We start from the raw sequence: 22,628 nt of genomic DNA on the forward strand, positions 1-22,628 counted from the left end.
TAACACAGTGAAGAAAACACTTTTTTTTAATTAAAAAAAAATTAAGCCTGTTTTGCAAAAGAAAGGAAGGGGGGAGGATGATATTGTTCCTATGCCACGTTAAGGGTGACTCACGGTTTTCTATTAAATTTCTCAGACTGCTCGCTGAACGTTTGCTTAATCTGTCATCATCGAGCGATGCTTCAAAAAACAAAAACAAGTGGCAGCTCTCTCTCTGCTGTATTAAAAGACAACTGCTGCTTTCTTCCGCACTGAACAGGCAAGATTTTGTGAACAGGAAGCCAGTTTGCAGATCGCAAAAGAAACCTGGAAATGCCATCCTGAAAATATCAAGTATTATCCTAATGATTATTGCATGCTTTCATTATTACCCTTCTTTATAAGTATTCCTGTCTGGCTTACCATGGATTCACTGATAAGGAGGAGGAGGAGCGCCTCTTCAACGTTGTCATGGGGGCTGTAGATGCTGAAAGACAAACAAACCTGTTGTTTTAATATAAGGAACACCAGCAGCTCGCTCATGGGACACTCTTGTTAACACCACCACAGGACTAGTAACTTGAACCGTCTCATGCATGATTCATACGTTATATAACCGCTTCTTCAGGCCAGGATGACTAAAAGCAACAGGGTGTATCCTAGGAGAAAACTCAGCCCTGAGCAAAGCTGTTTGGTTAGACACAACTTGTGCACATGAAGCAATTTCTCTCCTGGGCAAAAAAACAACAACTCCAGATGACAAGTTAAGTTTTCACAGATGGAATATTAAGAAAATGGTAATAAAACACAGATTGTACAGGGCCCACAGAGACCCACAACCAAAAACCTGTCTGTGGTTTTGAGATGTTATCTGAAATCCAGCACAAACCTCCTCAGCTCTTTGCCATTTCTCCGAGACCTTCTTTTCCTAATGCCCTTCTCCCAACCCTCCAACTTCAGACCCTGTGAGCTAACACATATCCTTTCCTGTTACTAGATTTTTTCCTCCTCTAGCCAAACTGATCTTCTGCTTCCCTCATGGTGCCAGGACCTCAATACCTCAAGAACCACTCTTTCCACATGAACCTACCAAGACCCTGACATAATCTTCTGAGGCCCTTCTTCGTGTGCCTCCTCCTCGAGGTCCAGAGGGTGGCAACACGAGAACGGGCCTTCTCTGCAGTGGCTCCCTGCCAGTGGAATGCTCTCTCCAGGGAAGTACGCCTGGCGCCTTCATTACACACCTTTAGGCACCAGGCAAAAATGTTCCTTTTTAACCAGGCCTTTGGTTGATCTGTTTGACAGCCTATACCTTTTTAAAATGTGGCTCTTTTGGGGGAGGGGTTGTTATTGGGTTGTTGTTTTAATCCTGATTATATATGTTGTGATCTTTTCTGTGAGCCTCCCTGAGACCTCCGGGTACAGAGGACGCTCAGGTTGCGAACGTGATCTGTGCGGAAGGCACGTTCGCAACTCGCAGCATTCGCAACCTGCAGCGTCGCGTCTGCGCACGTGCAGGTCACGATTCAGCGCTTCTGCGCACACACAAAGCATGATTTAGTGCTTCTGCATGTGAATGAGCGCAGAAACCTGGAAGTAACCCATTCCGGTACTTCCAGGTTCGGCACAGTGTGCAACCCGAAAACACACAACCTGAAGCGTCTGTAACCCAAGGTATGACTGTATAGGGCGGTAAAGGTAAAGGTAAAGGTAAAGAAGGTAAAGGGACCCCTGACCATTAGGTCCAGTCGTGGCCGACACTGGAGTTGCGGCGCTCAGCTCGCTTTATTGGCCGAGGGAGCCGGCGTACAGCTTCCAGGTCATGTGGCCAGCATGACTAAGCCACTTCTGGCGAACCAGAGCAGCGCACGGAAACACCATTTACCTTCCCGCCGGAGCGCTACCTATTTATCTACTTGCACTTTGACGTGCTTTCGAACTGCGAGCTTGGCAGGAGCAACTCAATAAATAATAATAACTCAATAAATAATAATAACACTAGAGTATCAGAAATCTGTGAGGGATTCTTGCCCACTTCGCCTGTTACTCCCATGGAGTGGTTAAGCAGGCTGTGGGGGCTGTGCATTGAGTCCAATTCCCACCATTGCTCCTCCTGTCTTTGCCATTAACATGTTCACCATAATGTCTGCAGCAGGGAGGGTATTCCTGCATGTATAGGCTTTTGGAACAATACAGAAACTGGGCCAAAAGGTTATCCATATGGCACAGGGAGCCTCCGTTCATAGAGAAATTCATACTGTAGCTCCCTCTCACCTCCTGTTATGACAGACATGCCCAAGTTATGACAGACATGGTGTTGGGACCGCTGACAGCTGAGGCAGGACACATGTGACTTGGGGGTGGAGCTAAGGGCCCGGCTCCACAGCTCTTGTCATCACATGACTCAGGTGTGAAGAGGGCTTCTTTCTCCTTTGGTAAGTGAACTGAACTCTCCAGGGCATTGCAACCAACCCAGCCAATGACTGGGAGGGTTTTACAAGCAGCATACAACCAAACAGTACTACCCAGCCGTTGCTAAGTGTCTTGACTGCCTGCCCTTTCATGTTATTTTATCTGGCCCTGGATGTAACAGCCCCAAAGAACTCTATACGCACTTATCTCCGGTGTGTAGCTGCAGTCTTCGGCGAAGGGTAGTGCAGATGTACAAATTATCCTCTTTGTTCATGAACTCGGGGAGAGGATCAGATAAGGGGCTCCAGTAACAATCTTCGCTCAGGGAGTGCAGGAGCAGCTCTGCCAACTGCTTGGCAGCCGTCTGGAGAAGAATGGACAGAAAATGAGGGAAACATGTGCTTTTTTAAAGCCCACAGTGACACCTATTTGCCTACCAGGTTGATGATTCAACTTGCTACGAGCCAGTACACATGATATGTCGGATCTGCATCGGGTTGCTTTTTTAACTTGGTCAGGACGGCCACACATGACTCACCTTTCCAGTTGTCTCAAGTACACAGAGAAATGCTTTGTTTTTGGATATGGCTTTCGTTCTTAGGATTCTCAGCTCCAGTAGTATATATGGGTAACATTTGTGAATGAGTTGTTCCGTCTGGCCTTTGGCTTGGAATCAACTTGATCCCCTCCCCCTCTTTCCTTTTTCCTTTCTCTTTCTGTGATGGAACTCCTATTTGGGGACTTCCCTGGCTTTTTTCTTGCCCACTTGGACCAGTCTGGACTTGGTGAAGACTTGACGTTCTCATCCCCAAAAAAGTTTTTGATTTGAGTTCCTACTGAAATGAGGCTGCATTTTTAATGTTCTAATGTTGTATTTTAATCTTGTTTTTAAGTTGTACAGTGGTGCCTCCAGATACGAATGAGATCCATTCCAGAGCCCCGTTCGCATCTAGAAGTAAATGTATCTAACGACGGCACGTCTGCGGGCATCGCTTTTCACTGCTTCTGCGCATGCACGTGACGTCATTTTGAGCGTCTGCGCATGCGCAAGCGGCGAAACCTGGAAGTAACGCGCTCTATTATTTCCGGGTTGCCGCGGAGCGCAACTCGAACGCGCTCAACTTGAAGCAAATTTAACCCGAGGTATGGCTGTATTTCAATCAATTGTTTTTATACCTGGTGTCAGCTACCCTGAGCCCAGTCTTGGCTGGGGAGGGCGGGATATAAATAAAATTTATTATTAATATTATTAATATTATTATTATTATAAATGATTTTCAGTGGGACCCATGACACAACTCACAATGTGGAACACCAGCTAGGAAACAGAGAGGACCGGGTTCAACTAGCTCAGGCTATTTTTCCATCCAGCACACAATTGTCTACTCCAACAGACAGAACCACTCCCGTGTCTCAACCAGGAGTCTTTCTCAACAACTGATGCCTTCTCCTTCTCCTTCTCTCTCCTCCTTTTCTTTTCCTTAAGCTGCAGTTTCTAGGGATTGAAGCTGGGGCTTTTGGGATGAAAAGCATGTGCTCTACACTGAACTGCAAACCCTTCCCCTATGCAGTCTCCATACCACAAGAGTCATCTAGTCCAACCCCCTCCCCGCCCCCGCAATGCAGGAATGTTTTTCCCAACATGGGGGCTCGAACCTGTTATGTACTGAAGTTCTCACCCTGAACCAGCAGGGGGATACTGTAGATAGTTTTCACTCAGGTCCACATATGCAAATAAGGGATTGAAAGTGATGTTCAGTGATTGGATAGTTACAGAAAACGGTTACTGTTGCGTTCTAGTGGAGCTCTATATAAGCAGGCTGGCTGAACCCTTCAGTTCAGTTCTGTCCTAGCCTGTGAATAAACAAAAGCTGTTTGAAGAATCGCTGTGTTGTCTGATATGTTCACCCACAACTTAACAGAACCCATGACCCTGAGATTAAGAGTCTCATGCTCCACCAACTGAGCTACCACCCTGTGATGGGTAAACTATGGTTTGCATCGTTCTTTGGGGGGAAGCATCAGTAAATAAAGCCCTACCTTCTTTGAGAGAGTATCTGTGTGAGTTTGTGGGTTTGTTTGCTTTACTGCACGTTTCACTGGCAGTTTCAATTACTTTCACTTTTGTTATGAATAAAACCAGACAAATTGGAATAGCCCAAGTCTTTGATTTATAACAGTCTTTGCCAAAAGAAAAAAGAAAAGGGGGGGAGCATTATTATTGCTTAGAATACAATGCAAGTAAAAGGCATTCACAGATTGCCATGTAGTATTCCAAATTAATTTAATTGTATGCTTTGTCATGTTAATCCTATCTAAAAAGTGTTTTTTGTCCTTGACGCTGTTAAAAATATTTTGAAACAGAATTAGCAATACAATATTAAAACCGAAGTCTTCACCCTTCGAAATAGCCCAATAATTTAGAAGCAATTACATCGCCAATAATTTGAGGAAGTGGCTATTCAAACATAATGATAAACCATGATTTTGAGATGTTGGGGACAAGCTGCACTCAGCACCTTTCCCTGATCTTCCTTCGTCATGGCTGGCAGGGAAGCTTTCATTCCTACTTTTGATTAACCACAGTTTAGCATTACATCCAAACCCTACACTGTGGTTAATCGTAGAACACTGAGTTGGAATCGACCTCCAACTTCATCTAACCCCCTGCATCAGCTTAAACCATGGAACGAATTATAGTTTCTTCCTATTCGTAGTTTGAAGTTAGCTTAGTTTTGGGGTTTTTTTTAAAGCTATAGTTAAGATCAACCACCATTTGTCAGGATTGGATGAAATGATAGGCTGTGGTTTATTTAAAAAGGCTTCTGAACATCTCTCAGAGGCACTGGAGGAAGACAGGGGAGACTAGAGTGTCTATGTGTGCATTGTAATTTCAGCTAAGATCTGGTAATGGGAATCTTTTGGTGGTCCTGCCATTCCTTAGACAGGGAGCAAGTGGTGGTAGAAACCCTTTAAGCTTCAGAATCAGCTTCCTAGTACTTTACTCGGGGTTTTAAAGATTATGTAGTTGGATAATGATAACACTCTCATACCTATATACTAGACAAGCATTTATGGAATTATGGTTGCTTGCATATATAGTGACATAATAAACCTTTCATTTTCATTCTATATTTCTTTATATTACTACATTATACTTTATATTTCTACACCTTATATTTCTGCATTACAGTGGTGCCTCACAAGACGAAAAGAATCCATTCCGTGAGTCTCTTCGTCTAGCGGTTTTTTCGTCTTGCGAAGCAAGCCCATTAGCGGATTAGCGGTTTAGCGGCTATTAGCGGCTATTAAAGGCTTAAGGGATTAGCAGATTAGCTGCTAAAAGCTATTAGCAGCTTAGTGCCTTAGAAAAAGGGGGTGGGGAGCGGAACCCCCCCCCCCAGGAATCGCAAGACATTTTCCTCTTGCGAAGCAAGCCCATAGAGAAATTCGTCCTGCGAAGCACCTCCAAAACAGAAAACCCTTTTGTCTAGCGGGTTTTCCGTCTTGCGAGGCATTCGTCTTGCGGGGCACCACTGTATTTCGTTCGGTTTAAATAGCCTCAATAATTTTTTTAAAAAGATTAGCTTTCTTTTATTATTACTGTTTATTGTTCTAATGCAGATTCTTGATTTTATCCAGTACCCCATAGTTTTATTGCAGCGTGATTTTCCTTGTGTTGTTAATTCTGTTTCTGTGCACCTCGCTTTTCAAGAGTAATAATAATAAAACAGGCTGCAGGTTTCATTACTTAAACTACTGTAGGCTGTTGTCAGGCTGATTTATAATGCAGAACAAATACCGCCTATTTGCAGTGCACTTGGATGTTGCTGAAAGTAGGTGAGGCCATCACCCTGAGAGACTAGGAACCACGGGGAATTAAATTCCCATGTTGCCCAACTTTCCTGGGCATCGCAACACATGTCCACAGCAGCATCCCAGCTTCTGCAAACCACGGCAACTACATTTTTCATGGCTCCTGGCATTGCTTAATGCTGACCCAAAGTACACGGGACCCTAGTGTGGTAGTTTCTTGGAGCGCTCCTATCTGTCCCCAACCCACCTCAATAAGTTTTAGGGGCAGTGGGAAAGGCTGGAGAATCCCCACAGCCAAAAGGGATCCATTTCAGAATCAAAGTCCATCCTCCCCTACCTTCCTCCCACATACCCACATACACCTTTCTGCCTATTACAGTGGTACCTCGGGTTACATACACTTCAGGTTACAGACGCTTCAGGTTACAGACTCCGCTAACCCAAAAATAGTACCTCAGATTAAGAACTTTGCTTCAGGATGAGAACAGAAATTGTGCTCCGGCGGCGCGGCAGCAGCGGGAGGCCCATGTTAAGTTGTGGGTGAACATATCAGATGACACAGCGATTCTTCAAACAGCTCTTGTTTATGCACAGGCCAGGACAGAACTGGACTGAAGGGTTCAGTCAGCCTGCTTATATAGAGCTCCAGTACAACGTAACTGTAACAACTTTCTAAAACTATCCAATCACTGAACGTCACTTTTGATCCCTTATTTGCATAACTATCTAGAGTATCCCCCTGCTGGCCCAGGGTGAGAACTTCAGTACATAACAGCCCCATTAGCTAAAGTGGTGCTTCAGGTTAAGAACAGTTTCAGGTTAAGAACAGACCTCCAGAACGAATTAAGTTCTTAACCCGAGGTACCACTGTACTGCGTTTTCTTTTCACAAAATTGCAACATACACAGAGCTCTTAGACAAAGCTGAAGGAAACAACTGAGCATTGGGCTGAGAAATGCCAATCATAAGCAACGTATTTTGTCACCGGATTCTGCAATTGCGCTCGTGTGGAAAAGAACCTAGTAAGCAAAACAGGCATGCAAAAGTCAGCCTAAAATCAGAACTTCTCTCTATGGGTGTTTTCCCAATTCCAATTCCATCCAACCTTGTTATCCCATTAAACGATACAAAATTGCAGGGCTGGACTCCCAGTCCATAGCAAGGAACAGTACTAAAGAACCCCAACTGTATTTTTTTTTTCTCTCCTTCTTTCCTCAAATTGCCATCTGCCAAAAGAAAGGTTCCCTCATCTCCTGATGAACTGGGCTTACCATTCTGAAGCTCTGGGTAGCCTTCGTTTCCATGGTCCGCAATAAGTCTCGGAGGTTTCGTATCCCTTTTACGATGTTGCTAAGAGGAAGGAAACGGCAAGTAATGTAAATTAGGGCTGATTTGATTATGAACTAACACGATGAAGAGAGAGAGGAAAAAACAGAACATCTCTGACATTTCAAAAAAAAATACCCAATCATGCTCAGGTTGGGCTAATCGTAATGAAAAACAAATGAGTGAGACCTTCGAAGGATAGCTCATCCCAGATGGTGGAATATGAGACGGTCTCTGATGAGTACAGGAGACATTTGGAAGCTTCTCCTGCATCCTGTTTTAAAGCTCTTTTGAAGGATAGCATCTTATCGCTTTGTCCTTGGCATATAAGGCGAGGTTCAGTGGTTCAAGCAGCAGTCTAGGAGTACAAACTTGGGCCCACACCTCCACTCACCCATAAAGGTCACTGGGTGATCTTGGTTGGGCCAAGCTCAACGGCTTAAGTCTGTTCTCCCTCAAAGTGTTGCCACGATGGTGAAATGATGACAAAATGATAATAACGGCTCTATTTCGAACTTAAAATTGGAAAGCATAATGCTGATGGTCAACAAAAGAGGTTTAAAGACTCTCTCAAGGCAAATCTAGGGGGAAAATGTAGCATGAACACCAACAACTGGGAAACACTGGCCTGCGAGCGCTCCAGTTGGAGAATAGCCTCTACCAAAGGTGCCATGGGCTTTGAAGACGCTCGAACTCAGGATGAAAGGGAGAAATGTTCTAAGAGGAAGGCACATTTGGCAAATCCACACCGTGATCAATTCCCACCTGGAAACCTATGTCCCCACTGTGGAAGGACGTGTGGATCCAGAATTGGCCTCCACAGTCACTTACGGACTCACTGTTTTAAAACCATGCTCATGGAAGACAATCTTACTCAGATATGAGTGATCGCCAAAGAAGAAGAAAATGGAATTGGGGGGAACTACGTATGCTGTAGACCAGGGCTTCTGAAACTTGGGTCTCCAGCTGCTTTTTTTTTTTTGGACTACAACTCCCATCATCCCTCGCTAGCAGGACCACTGATCTGGGATGATGGGAATTGTAGTCCAAAAACAGGTGGAGACCCAAGTTTCGGAAGCCATGCCATAGACATAACAAGAGCTCCACAACCGGGGGCCACTAGGGGCGCATTGGAAGATGGCCGACAATAACATCTCTCTGACCCACACGAGGTAATTAAGAGGCTGTTATGGGAGTATGCAGCCTCCCTGCCCCCCCAAGGGAATGGGGGGGACTGCCCTTGCCTGCTGTGCCCATAAATCACCCCCAGATTCGAGGAGGTGAGGGCACTAGGCAGAACGCCCTTGTGTGGACTTCGGCTCTCCTGGACGCTGTCTCTGATTGTGCCACTAGCTGCAGCAACTTGAAAATAAACAATTAGGAAGAAGCAAATGCACATATTTCAAGTGAAGAATGGGGAGTAAAGCCTGCTAATTGAAGGGACCTCTGTGAAAGAAGACGGGTCGGATAAACAGGAATATATCATGAGAAGACACATCAAGGCTCGGTATGTCGGCAGTGGGACTGGATGGGGGGGAGGAAACTTTTCTTTCTTTCTTCTGTGTGATTAACCAATAATCCCCCCTCACAAGTCAGAAATGCTGCTTAAATGACCTAAGCTGGATGATTTAAGACTGTGTCGAAATAAATTCTAACCAAAAGCATGTTTTAAGGAGATCAAGGAACGTACAAGAGCTTTGGGATGACGCAGTAAAAAACAGTGCCACCATTTTGGCAAGTTCTGTCGAAAGATTTATGTCTGGGAGGAGTAATGGATTTGTTTTCATACTGCGGGCGAACCTCCTCAGAGGACTAAAGAAGGCGACAGATTTGTGAAGATTAATGATGGAAAGAGTGCTTTTATTTATGGAAGGATGATATATGGAAACCATCTCGATATGGCTATTGGATGAACAGAAAAATTCACACAGGACTACAACTTGTTTTTACCTGCTTAAGGAGACTATCAGAAGAGGTCACAAAGAGAAAGGAAAAATAATTGAAAATAACAAGATGAGATGTGGGAAGCAGCAAGATAGGACTGGATAGAATTATGAACATTATTTGGACAGATTTGTGGACATGAATGCAGCAGCAAGAAGATGATTGGATCCCCTCGGAACTTGAAAAATGGGTACCCCCATCAAAAATTAAAAATTCGGCTTTGTAATTTGGAATTTATGTGATGTGATTTGATTTGATTTATATAAAAAATTATTTATATAAAAAAAGAGCTCCACAACCTCCAGTTGCTTAGAACTACAACTTCCATCATCCCTAACCATTGACTATGCTGGCTGGGGTTGATGGGAACTGTAGTCCAAAACATTTAAAGGGCACTGGGCTGGGACAGGCTTCTATAGGTTGTGTAAAGAAACCTATAGACTTCCTTCTTCTTGAATGAAGAGTACTTTGCAGGCCTATTTTATGAACAGAAGCCTGAATGGATCGTTGTTTATGTTACAACATACTAAAGAACATGTCCTCTGATGAAGCCCCTTCTTCCCAAATTTGATGGCTACTTAACATTTTATATTGCAGGACGTGTGCGTTCATTGCAGACCACCAGTCTGAAGCACCTACATGCACTGAAAACAAATATATGTAGGCACATCAGCTGGTGATAGTAATTCAGGCACCAGTATCTTCAAGATGGGGTTACAACAGCGCACTTTGTATGAGGATGCACTTGACCTGGAAAGTGCAGAATACTGCAGGGGCGGTTCTGACAGAAACGAGACCCTGCCGCCATATAACACCTCTGCTAACAGATCTGCACTGCCTGCCGATTTGCTGCCTTGCTATGTTCAAGGTGTTGCTGTTATTATATAAAGCCCTTATATAGGGACGCGGGTGGTGCTGTGGTCTAAACCACTGAGCCTCTTGGGATTGCTGATCAGAAGGTCAGCAATTTGAATCTCCATGACGGGGTCAGCTCCCGTTGTTTCATCCCAGCTCCTGCCAACCTAGCAGTTCGAAAGCACGCCAGTGCAAGTAGATAGACAGGTACCGCTGTGGCGGGAAGGTAAACGCCGTTTCTGTGTGCTCTGGCTTCTGTCACAGTGTCACGTTGCACCAGAAGTGGTTTATTATTTTTTATTATTATTATAGTCATGCTGGCCACATGACCCGGAAAGCGGTCTGCGGACAAACACCGGCTCCCTCAGCCTGAAAGCGTGGTGAGCGATGCAACCCCATAGTCGCCTTGGACTGGACTTAACCGTCCAGGGGTCCTTTAAAGGTAAAGGTAAAGGGACCCCTGACCATTTGCTGCAGTTGTGGCCGACTTTGGGGTTGCAGCGCTCATCTCGCTTTATTGGCCGAGGGAGCTGGCGTACAGCTTCCGGGTCATGTGGCCAGCATGACTAAGCTGCTTCTGGCGAACTAGAGCAGCACACGGAAATGCCGTTTACCTTCCCGCCGGAGCGGTAGCTATTTATCTACTTGCACTTTGACGTCCTTTCGATCTGCTAGGTTGGCAGGAGCAGGGACAGAGCAACAGGAGCTCACCCCGTCATGGGGATTCGAACCGCCAACCTTCCGACTGGCAAGTCCTAGGCTCTGTGGTTTAACCCACAGCGCCACCCGCGTCCCCCAGGGGTCCTTTACCTTTACATAAAGCCCATAAGAGCTGTGGGACAGTTGACTTGTGGGATCACCTTGCCAAAATATATGTCCCCTGGACCACTTCAATCTGTGGAACCAGCAGCTCCAGATGTTGCTGGACTAGCTCTCCCATTATCCCAGACCATTGGCTATTCTGGTAGGGCTGATGGGAGTTGGAGTCCACCAACACAGGTCCCTCCATCCCTAATATGGTTCCCCACTCATTCGTCTGATTAGATAATAGTTTCCCGAACTTGGGTTTCCAGCAGTTGTTGGAGACCCAAGTTTGGGAAACCCCGGATTAAATGTTTAAACTCTGTGTCCATTAATTTTTTTTTTAAGAATTGCTGTTGTTGTTTAATTAAATTTATATACTACCCTTCATCATAAGATCTCAGGGCAGTTCACAGAATAAAATACAAGACAAAAACACAAGCAAATGATCTAAACAAAACAAAGGCTGTAGAATATTAATCTGCCAAAGGCCTGGTTAAAGAGGAATGCTTTCGCCTGGTGCCTAAAATATATAATGAAGATACCAGGTAAATGTCCCTGGAATTCTATGTTCGTCCTTTGCATTACCTGGAATTTATGCCATGGACTGGAAATAAATGGTGGGAGCAGAGGGGAGAGAGATTGGTTTTCTGCTTCCCCCGATGGGTTAAACTAGATAGTTGATAAAGCTCCCTCTAATTTTTATGATTTTGTGCTTCATTGTACTATGTTGTTAACCACTCTGGTTCTTATGGGAGGACAGCGGGGGAAATAATAATGATACATTAGCAGCCTGTCTCCTTGTAAGAACTCTACATTATTTAGAGCATTTTCCCAAATAATTCCACTTCTGGAAATAGAAACCACTCCGCTCATATAATAATGACCACAATCAAGTGTCCCTCCCCTGTTCCAAAACGTCAAGAGTCTTGACTTATAAAGGGGTCTTCTTGTGCCCCCTTGCGGCAGAAAAATAAATGTGTGCCACTTAAGCTATGTGACTTGTCTTCTCCCTCCCTTTGTGTTGAAAACCGAATTTTAAGGGAAATGATTCACATTCCGAGAGAAGAAACACGGCTCAGCTTTCTTATAGTCCCGGGACGTAGGCTGCTGCTTCCGCTAATGGTTCACTCAGGCTTGTGATTAAATGTCACCTAGTTCTGCAGTCCTAGGAGCACTGACTTGGGAGTAAGTTTGCACAGAACACAGGGTTGACGTAGATTTTAGGGGTTCCCAGAGGAACACCCCCAATCAGGCACAAGAGCACTGTGCATGTATGTGCCTGGGGCTGTTTCTCACTAGGTAAGGTAAAGGTAAAGGACCCCTGGATGGTTAAGTCCAGTCAAAGGTATAAATAATAAATTATTATTATTATATCATTATTACATTTGTTATGTTTGCAAATTATGTATTTTTTCCATGTCATAACCTGCCTTGAGTGTGGTTTTAACTGAGATAATAGTGTGTGTGTGTGTGTGTGTGTGTGTGTGTGTATATATATATATATATATATTTGCTTTCGTAGATTTTCACGGGTACAGGAATGCAGGTTTTGGTGTCCTCGGGTGTCTTCCCGTGTAAAAGTTGGGGTGTCTAGGCGACGTTTCAGTAACAAGAAGCCGAAAGCACCAGCCTGAAGATGACGAGTGAGACCTCGTCGAAACGTCGCCTAGACACCCCAACTTTTACACGGGAAGACACCCGAGGACACCAAAACCTGCATATATATATATATATATATATATATATATATATTATTATTTATACCCCGCCCATCTGGCTGGGTTTCCCCAGCCACTCTGGGCGGTTCATAGCCAGAATAGTAAAAACACAATAAGGCAACATACAAATGAAATTACGTATGTATGTATTTTATGGAAGGAAAAGTGTGATACAAATGCAATAAACATATAATAAATAAACTAACACCGGTGTGGCCAGGGGGTGAGGTCCTTGTCCTCTTGCATTTTATTTCTGATTAATTCCTTAAAAATGGCTGTTGGTGTGTGTGCTTCTGTCTGTCTGAAAGGGAATTTAACAGAGCCCAGGTTTAATGGAGAAGCAGGCTCTTCATCTCCACCAAGGATCAAGGGAATGGGATGTTCCCTGCTCTCTGAATAGACTTGCTTCTGCTTGGGTTCGGAAGGAATATAAGCCAATGGGAGTTGCAGTCTACCTGAGAGTCTCTTGCATGACTGGCCTACCCTGCCTGGCAGTTGTGGCAGCAAGGGAGGCAAAACCCTCCTTCCATTTCAGGACTGTTCAAGGGGATTCGTTTGAACACTCCTTCCATTTCGCAGCAATGTGTTGCACTGGTTCAGCGGTCCTTTTTCTGTCTGTGCTTCGCCTAGGACAGCATCAGAAGCCTGTTACATGAAACCACGCTCAGCATCAGTCATTCAAAATGGCAGATAATCTGCAGCCACCTACCCTCTTTTCAAATGGGCCACATAAGCGCTCTGCAGGGCTGCTTCCAGGAAGTAAGGCAGCTCAAAGTCCAACGCCGACGCTTGAGTGCCCTTTATGCCTCTCGGATGCGTGTTGCCGAAGCTCTGAGAGCGGGGAAAAAAGAAGCGTCATTGTTTGCAGGTGAGAAGGAGCCACCCTTTGGCTAAAACTGTGTCTTTATTTTTCCTCCCGAAAGGACAGAGAAATTGGCTAACGTTTGGGAACTGAGACAAGGCATAGACAAACTGAAAATTGCACTAAATCATCTGTGTTGTTTCGCTCGGCTATTTTTGCACTGTTTTCACAGGCAAGATGCCTGCATTTCTCAGAAAACCTCCGTATACTTCTGGCAATTTGCTACAGAGCTTGGGACCCATCAAGCTAAACAGCAGACTCACAAAAGATGTTTCTCTAGGGGCTTGAGAACCCCAATTTTTGGTGCCTGACTAGAACAGGAGGATTGCCAAGAACTTTGTAGGCTCAACTGCACAGCTGGTGGGCTTGTTCAGCTGAGTGTGCCCAGGCCTGAATAAACCATGTAACATCTCTATGACTCATAGGAGGGAAGCATCTAACTAGTATGTACTATATAATTCCACACATGCACATAGAAATCATTAAAATGCATTAAAATAGATACTTTACAATGAACAAATATACAGTGGTGCCCCGCAAGACGAAATTAATTCATTCTGCGAGTTTTTTTGTTCTACGAGTTTTTTCGTCTTGCGAAGCACCACTGTGTATTGACAGTTTCCCATAGGAATGCATTGGCGGTTTTTTTTTAAAAAAAAAGGCGCAAGGCGTTACGTCTTGCGAAGCAAGCCCATAGGGAAATCCGTCTTGCGAAGCAGCTCAGAAAACGAAAAACTCTTTCGTCTTGCGAGTTTTTTGTCTTCCGAGGCATTCGTCTTGCAGGGCACCACTGTATGTAAAACAAGAAGGTATTTAAATGTAAATAACTCATTGCACACACAGGAAATGTATCACTGAAAAAAATGAAAATACTGATTTACGTAAATTTTGCATATGCAGATCTTCACGTGCAAGTGTAGGTACAAATTTAGTATATAATTTTTATTAATTTTCCAATAAAAACAAATTTATAGCACAATTAAACATTAAGAATTCATCACACATCTTTTTTCTTTTAGACTTCCATCAACATGTCTGATAATTTACAGTGGTACCTTGGTTCCTGAACGGCTTAGCTCCCGAACAAATCGGCTCCCAAACATCGCAATCCATAAGTAAGTGTTCCGCTTTGCAAACTTTTTTTGGAAGCCAAATGTCTGTTTTGGCTGTTGGCATTGTTTCTGGGGCGAATCAGCCAACCAGAAGCCGTGCCTCAGTTTGTGAACATTTTGGAAGTCGAACGGACTTCCAGAATGGATTGAGTTTGGGAACCAAGGTACCACTGTGCTACAATTCAAACAGAAATGCTACACATCTCACGATACAGAAAGGGGACTTCTGTGTCTCCTCAGGCTGCTGTTCAGGTCCTGCTGAATATCGAGGGAAAACTTAAAAGTCCAACTGTTCCTCCATATTATAATTCTTTGATTTTAAAGCAAATGGCCCTTCAAACACTCATTCAAAGGGAGGATTGTCCTCTCTATGAGACATATCATATTGATATCAGAGAGCCTTGGAGGCTTCCCATCCCCCAACATTCAGGAAGTGCTAAAAGGGTCTTTGAAGGAGGCTTCCACTTACCTTCTCGAGTTCCTGTAGAAACACTTGAGCCATCACACAGGCCCTTTCAAAGCAAACCATGACTTCTTCCTCACGTTCGGAGAGGCGGGCCCGGGAAGCGATGGAATTGGGCGAGCGCTCCAGCGCCAAGCCTGTAAGGAGAGCAACAACAAGTTCTTATTAAAGCCAAGATGGAAATTGCCCATGAACAGTTGTCACTTAATGTATCACGTCGTGTCACCTTCACTCCATCCACTCGCAGGCACACCTTGCAACTTCCTGTACAACCCACTCTTACACCTGCACAAGGTCTTGTTGATCCTCATCGCCACCAGTGGCCACCATTTCTGAAACTGCAGTGGTACCTCGGGATGAGAACGGGATCCATTCTGGAGCCCCGTTTGCATCCTGAACAGAAGGTAAGACGCGACTGCGCGTCTGCGTGGGTCACTTTTTGCCACTTCCGCGCATGCGCGTGACATCATTTTGACCATCTGCGCATGCGCGAGCGGCGAAACCCAGAAGTAACGTGTTCCGTTCCTTCCGGGTTGCCGCAGAGCACAACCCGAAAATACTTATCCTGAAGCGTATTTATCCCGAGGTATGACTATACAGCTCACGTATTTCCGCTCTAACTCCCTAGGTGTTTTTCATTGGGGAAATGACTCTATATTCCAAAAATCGCCTTACCTAATATATGCCCACTTGGGACACCTTGATCTGCAGAGGTTGGACTGTTCCAGATGCCACAGAATACTTATTTCACAGTCCCCCCCCCAAAGAAAATCAATCTTTTAGTGTGTCAGCAGCTACACTTCGGAACTCTCTGCCAATTGATCTCAAGCAGGTGTCTTTGCTGTAGTCTTTCTCCACCTCTCTTCCCCCCAACCTTATACCGTATATAACATTAATGTCTCACGTCAAACGTAACTGATCTGTAGAAAAGACTCTTTAACCTGAAAATAGAGACAATGCACGTACTTTTGTAACCCAAGAAAATCTTTAATAAAACCTACTTTTTTTCTTTAAAAAAAAAATCTTCTAGCAAGCCTATACAGGCTGCATGTGTTTTCATCTGATTTTAGCTTATTGTTTATTTTGACCAATGTTGAATATTTAATACCTGCTTTAACAGTATTTTACTGATACTTTCATCATCATCATCATCATTTACCACTTTGAGGTGGTGTGGTTTTTTTTACAGCTTAGTAGTATACAGTTACACCTTGGGTTACAGATGCTTCAGGTTGTGTGTTTTTTTGGGTTACGGACCGCCGAAACCCGGAAGTACTGGAACGAGTTACTTCTGGGTTTTGGTGGTTGCACATGCGCAGAAGCGCTAGATCGCGCTTTGCACATGCGCAGAAGAGCCGAATCGCAACCCGCGCGTGCGCAGATGCGCCGCTGTGGGTTGCGAACGCTGCAGGTTGCGAACGTTCGCAATCCGAGCATCCACTGTATAAAGTTTGTTAAATAAAATAAACAAATACATCCCTGAGCATTGACCATGCAGGCAAAGGATGATGGAAACTGGAGCAGACTTTACTGAGCAAAGTGGGACAATGGTCAGATTCAAAACAAGGCAGCACCTGCCCCTCGTTCTTGCCTCTTTCAACCACTCACACCTCTGCACTACACACAGGATTTCGTCCTCTGCCCTGCCTACGCGGAAACTGCACAGAATGTACAGAGGAGGTGTTGGGAAAGGGGAAAAGCCCTTCCCTTTATTCTTCCTGTTCCTGAAAAGGATGCTCTCTCCGCCACGCAAAGCTGCTGAGGGGCAAAGAACAAAGCATCACATGACTCAACACACACAAATAAAGAACAGGCAAACGTCCGCATGCATGCATGCAGCTCACGACAAATCATATATAAGACGAAAGATCTGAAGAGATGCTTCCTTGCCTCACTTCTGTGTGGCTTCAGGAGGAAGAAGAAGAAGAAGAAGAAGAGACAGAATGGAGGTGGGCAAAGCTGTGGTCCTCCAAATGTTGCTGGACTACAACTCCCATCATCCATGACCATTGGACATGCTGGTGGACCTGATGGGAGTTGGGAGTCCAACCCCAGCTTTAAACAGATTTAAAATCCATATGGTTTTAATTCTATCCTTGTTTAATTGTATTTTAATGATTTGATTTTTCTAGGTTTGGGGCCGTTCTTGTTTTCATCTGTAAGCTGCCTTTAGGGGAAACGGTGGGGCTACAACTAAATATATAATAAATGATAACACCTGGAAGGCTACAAGATCCTCATCTCTGAGATAGAGCATTCTGCCTCGCATTGAGCCAAAGGGGAGGTGAAGGTGCCACATCACCAATTAAACTGGCTGCAGGACTGCAGAAAAATATATATATGCACAGCTTTGCTGTCTTCCACATGCAGCTCCATATGCATTTTCTCATGTCCTCCCACATAGGCACAAACATGCAAAAGCATAAAGAGGCATGAAAAACAAGCTCCAATCAGAAACAGACAGGGTGCCGCTGGGAATAAAAGTAAGAACCTTCCTCTCTCTAAGCAGCTGCACATATTTCCAATCCTCCAAGTGGCTCTATTTTCCAGGGACAGTCCTGGATTTACAGAAGCCATCCCGGTTTCTGATTTGATACCGGAATGTCCCACTTTACTTTGGGACGCCCCTATTTTCATGGGGAAAATGTTGGAGGGTATGGAATAGGGTGTCCCTATTTTCATAGGAGAAATGTTGGAGGGTATGGAATAGGATGTCCCTATTTTCATGGGAGAAATGTTGGAGGGTATGGAATAGGGTGTCCCTATTTTGATGGTAGAAATGTTGGAGGGTATGGAATAGGGTGTCCCTATTTTGATGGTAGAAATGTTGGAGGGTATGGAATAGGATGTCCCTATTTTGATGGTAGAAATGTTGGAGGGTATGGAATAGGGTGTCCCTATTTTGATGGTAGAAATGTTGGAGGGTATGGAATAGGGTGTCCCTATTTTGATGGTAGAAATGTTGGAGGGTATGGAATAGGATGTCCCTATTTTCATGGGAGAAATGTTGGAGGGTATGGAATAGGATGTCCCTATTTTCATGGGAGAAATGTTGGAGGGTATGGAATAGGATGTCCCTATTTTCATGGGAGAAATGTTGGAGGGTATGGAATAGGATGTCCCTATTTTCATGGGAGAAATGTTGGAGTGTATGGAATAGGATGTCCCTATTTTCATGGGAGAAATGTTGGAGGGTATGGAATAGGATGTCCCTATTTTCATGGGAGAAATGTTGGAGGGTATGGAATAGGATGTCCCTATTTTCATGGGAGAAATGTTGGAGGGTATGGAATAGGATGTCCCTATTTTCATGGGAGAAATGTTGGAGGGTATGGAATAGGATGTCCCTATTTTCATAGGAGAAATGTTGGAGGGTATGGAATAGGATGTCCCTATTTTCATGGGAGAAATGTTGGAGGGTATGGAATAGGATGTCCCTATTTTCATGGGAGAAATGTTGGAGGGTATGGAATAGGGTGTCCCTATTTTGATGGTAGAAATGTTGGAGGGTATGGAATAGGGTGTCCCTATTTTGATGGTAGAAATGTTGGAGGGTATGGAATAGGATGTCCCTATTTTCATGGGAGAAATGTTGGAGGGTATGGAATAGGATGTCCCTATTTTCATGGGAGAAATGTTGGAGTGTATGGAATAGGATGTCCCTATTTTCATGGGAGAAATGTTGGAGGGTATGGAATAGGATGTCCCTATTTTCATGGGAGAAATGTTGGAGGGTATGGAATAGGATGTCCCTATTTTCATGGGAGAAATGTTGGAGGGTATGGAATAGGATGTCCCTATTTTCATGGGAGAAATGTTGGAGGGTATGGAATAGGATGTCCCTATTTTCATAGGAGAAATGTTGGAGGGTATGGAATAGGATGTCCCTATTTTCATGGGAGAAATGTTGGAGGGTATGGAATAGGATGTCCCTATTTTCATGGGAGAAATGTTGGAGTGTATGGAATAGGATGTCCCTATTTTCATGGGAGAAATGTTGGAGGGTATGGAATAGGATGTCCCTATTTTCATGGGAGAAATGTTGGAGGGTATGGAATAGGATGTCCCTATTTTCATGGGAGAAATGTTGGAGGGTATGGAATAGGATGTCCCTATTTTCATGGGAGAAATGTTGGAGGGTATGGAATAGGATGTCCCTATTTTCATAGGAGAAATGTTGGAGGGTATGGAATAGGATGTCCCTATTTTCATGGGAGAAATGTTGGAGGGTATGGAATAGGATGTCCCTATTTTCATGGGAGAAATGTTGGAGGGTATGGAATAGGATGTCCCTATTTTCATAGGAGAAATGTTGGAGGGTATGGAATAGGATGTCCCTATTTTCATGGGAGAAATGTTGGAGGATATGGAATAGGATGTCCCTATTTTCATGGGAGAAATGTTGGAGGGTATGGAATAGGATGTCCCTATTTTCATGGGAGAAATGTTGGAGGGTATGGAATAGGGTGTCCCTATTTTCATGGGAGAAATGTTGGAGGGTATGGAATAGGATGTCCCTATTTTCATGGGAGAAATGTTGGAGGGTATGGAATAGGATGTCCCTATTTTCATTGGAGAAATGATGGAGGGTATGATATTTAGGCCTTGGATGTCACTTGCAGCTTGGGCCATTTTAGTAAACCGAGGCTGTTTTAAGGAACTGAGCCTTCCACAACAACAACTAACACCTGTGTCCCTCCCTAGAGACCAGTTATTCTTTCCCCACACTGCTTTCGTGTTGTTCTGGTCAGGATGCAGCAGCTCCCCAGGGATGTTACAAGGTCTACTCAGGTCAGGCAACAACAAAAATAGTCCAAGAACTCCAGTGACTGCATATACTGCAAACCGCCCTTTGATCCTCAGATGAAGGATGACATCCTATATAAAAGGATGTCACATAGAGGAGGGAGAAAGGTTGTTTTCTGCTGCTCCAGAGAAGCGGACACGGAGCAATGGATCCAAACTACAAGAAAGAAGATTCCACCTAAACATTAGGAAGAACTTCCTGACAGTAAGAGCCGTTCGACAGTGGAATTTGCTGCCAAGGAGTGTGGTGGAGTCTCCTTCTTTGGAGGTCTTTAAGCAGAGGCTTGACAACCATATGTCAGGAGTGCTCTGATGGTGTTTCCTGCTTGGCAGAGGGTTGGACTGGATGGCCCTTGTGGTCTCTTCCAACTCTATGATTCTATGAAGGGCGGTACATAAATTGAATAAATAAATTTGCTACCATGGGTCAACGTCTGTCCATCCTAGATTACACTGACTGACCTGGTCTTAAGAGAAAACGTTAGGCCAGTGACTAGCAGTCTTAAGCATGTCTGTCTGCGCAGCAGGAAGCTCAGTTGTGCTCTTAGGGCCTTAATCCCCAACAGACTCTGTTTAAACAATTTATAAGCCGCCTAACTACAAGAGTGGTTCACAAGGATATAACCTCAAAAATAATAATAATAAATCAGTTATAAAATCAAACAATGATTAAATGCTTGCTGGAATAAGTCTTCAGCAGGTGCCTTTAGATCTGCAGGGAGGAGACCTGTCTGACCTCGCCTGGGAGGGAAATTAGGCCCACAATACTGAATGCACGGCTCCTAGTGGATGCAAGCTATGTGCCTGAGCCCTGAAGGGCCACTGACTCCTGCAAAAACCTCCTTGATCAGTCACAGATATAAGGAATTAGGTGGTCCTTGAGGTATCCTGGACACAAATTGTTAAGGGCCTTCTAAATGGATGCAAGAACTTCGGACCTGGTCTGATAGCGTATGGGCAGCCAGAGCAGACTTTTGAGCACTGGAATTATATGTGTTTTGCACCAACTGGAGCTTCTGAACCAGGCACGAGGGAAGCCCCACATAAAGTGCATTGCAATAACTGAGCCTTCAGGATACTCTGCTCCACAAAAAGTTTATGCCATAATAAATCTGTCGGCCCTTAAGGCGATCCAGCAGAGGTGGGGGACTTCTTTCAACCTGAGGGCCACTGTGATCCACGCGACGGTCATCTACAGACTGGATTATTGTAGCTCGCTCTACGTGGGGCTGCCCTTGAGACTGACCCAGAAACTCCAGCGGGTGCAGAATGCTGCGGTGAGACTCCTTACGGGGTCCTCGCTGCAAGATCACATTCACCCAGTGCTATACCAGCTGCACTGGCTCCCGGTGGAGTACAGGATCAGGTTTAAGATGCTGGTTTTAACCTTCAAAGCCCTATACGGCCTAGGACCCTCGTACCTACGGGACCGCCTCTCCTGGTATGCCCCACAGAGAAACCTACGGTCTGCAAATAAAAACATCCTGAAGGTCCCAGGCCTCAGAGAGGTTAGGCTGGCCTCAACTAGAGCCAGGGCTTTCTTGGCTGTGGCTCCAATCTGGTGGAACGCTCTGTCACAAGAGACTAGGGCCCTGCGGGACTTGACATCTTTCCGCAGGGCCTGCAAGACAGAGCTGTTCCACCAGGCACAGCCTGACTCCCTCCTTTGGCAATCCTCACAGAACTTCTAGCCCAATGGTTGCCATTAATTTGATTGGAATTAATTTTATAATGAAATGATTTTAGAATGTTTTATCATTTTACTCTTGTTAGCCGCTCTGAGCCTGGCTTCGGCTGGGGAGGGCGGGATATAAAAATATATATATATTATTATTATTATTCTACCAAATGGCTGTCTCCTACAAGCCTGAGCTCCATGGGGAACCCATGGTGCAAGAAATATTGTGGTACTTAAGCCCAGTGCTTTTTTTCTAAAAAAAAAAATGTTTAGGGGTACTCTCATTTTCCTACTCATATTGAATTAGTGCCCCTCAATGAGGCCAAACTTTGGTTCACAAAATGTTTAGGGGTATGCATCCCCCCAGAAAAAAAGCACTGGTTAAACTACAGTCATACCTCGGGTTAAATACCCTTCGAGTTGAGCACATTCGAGTTGCGCTGCTCGGCAACCCAGAAGTAACGGAGCGCATTACTTCCAGGTTTTGCCGCTTGTGCATGCGCAGACGCTCAAAATGATGTCACGTGCATGCGCAGAAGCGGCAAAAAGCGAGGCGGGCATGCGCAGACGTGCCATCGCTAGTTACATTTACCTTTAGATGCAAACGGGGCTCCGGAACGGATCCTGTTCGTATCTAGAGGTACCACTGTACTCTGGGAACTGTAGCTCTGTGAGAGGAATACAATGGTACCTCGGGTTACATACGTTTCAGGTTATATACGCTTCAGGTTACAGACTCTGCTAACCCAGAAATAGTACCTTGGGTTAAGAACTTTGCTTCAGGATGAGAACAGAAATTGTGCGGTGGCGGGAGGCCCCATTAGATGAAGTGGTACCTCAGGTTAAGAACAGT

General features: G+C 44.6%; 1 protein-coding gene across 1 annotated transcript in view; it reads right to left on the bottom strand.

The window, feature by feature from the left end:
* Positions 1–22,628, bottom strand: part of TTC7A (tetratricopeptide repeat domain 7A) — a gene marked incomplete at its 5' end in the record, with an annotated part of 174,212 nt that overhangs the window by 137,427 nt on the left and 14,157 nt on the right. The window contains 5 exons of the mRNA XM_083433024.1: positions 403–466; positions 2,595–2,755; positions 7,479–7,557; positions 13,564–13,685; positions 15,298–15,428. Coding sequence (XP_083289150.1) covers positions 403–466; positions 2,595–2,755; positions 7,479–7,557; positions 13,564–13,685; positions 15,298–15,428 — 557 coding nt within the window. The remainder of the gene's footprint in view (positions 1–402; positions 467–2,594; positions 2,756–7,478; positions 7,558–13,563; positions 13,686–15,297; positions 15,429–22,628) is intronic.

Source organism: Podarcis tiliguerta (genome assembly GCF_965153285.1).
Source record: "Podarcis tiliguerta genome assembly, chromosome: 3".
Taxonomy (NCBI): Eukaryota; Metazoa; Chordata; class Lepidosauria; order Squamata; family Lacertidae; genus Podarcis; species Podarcis tiliguerta.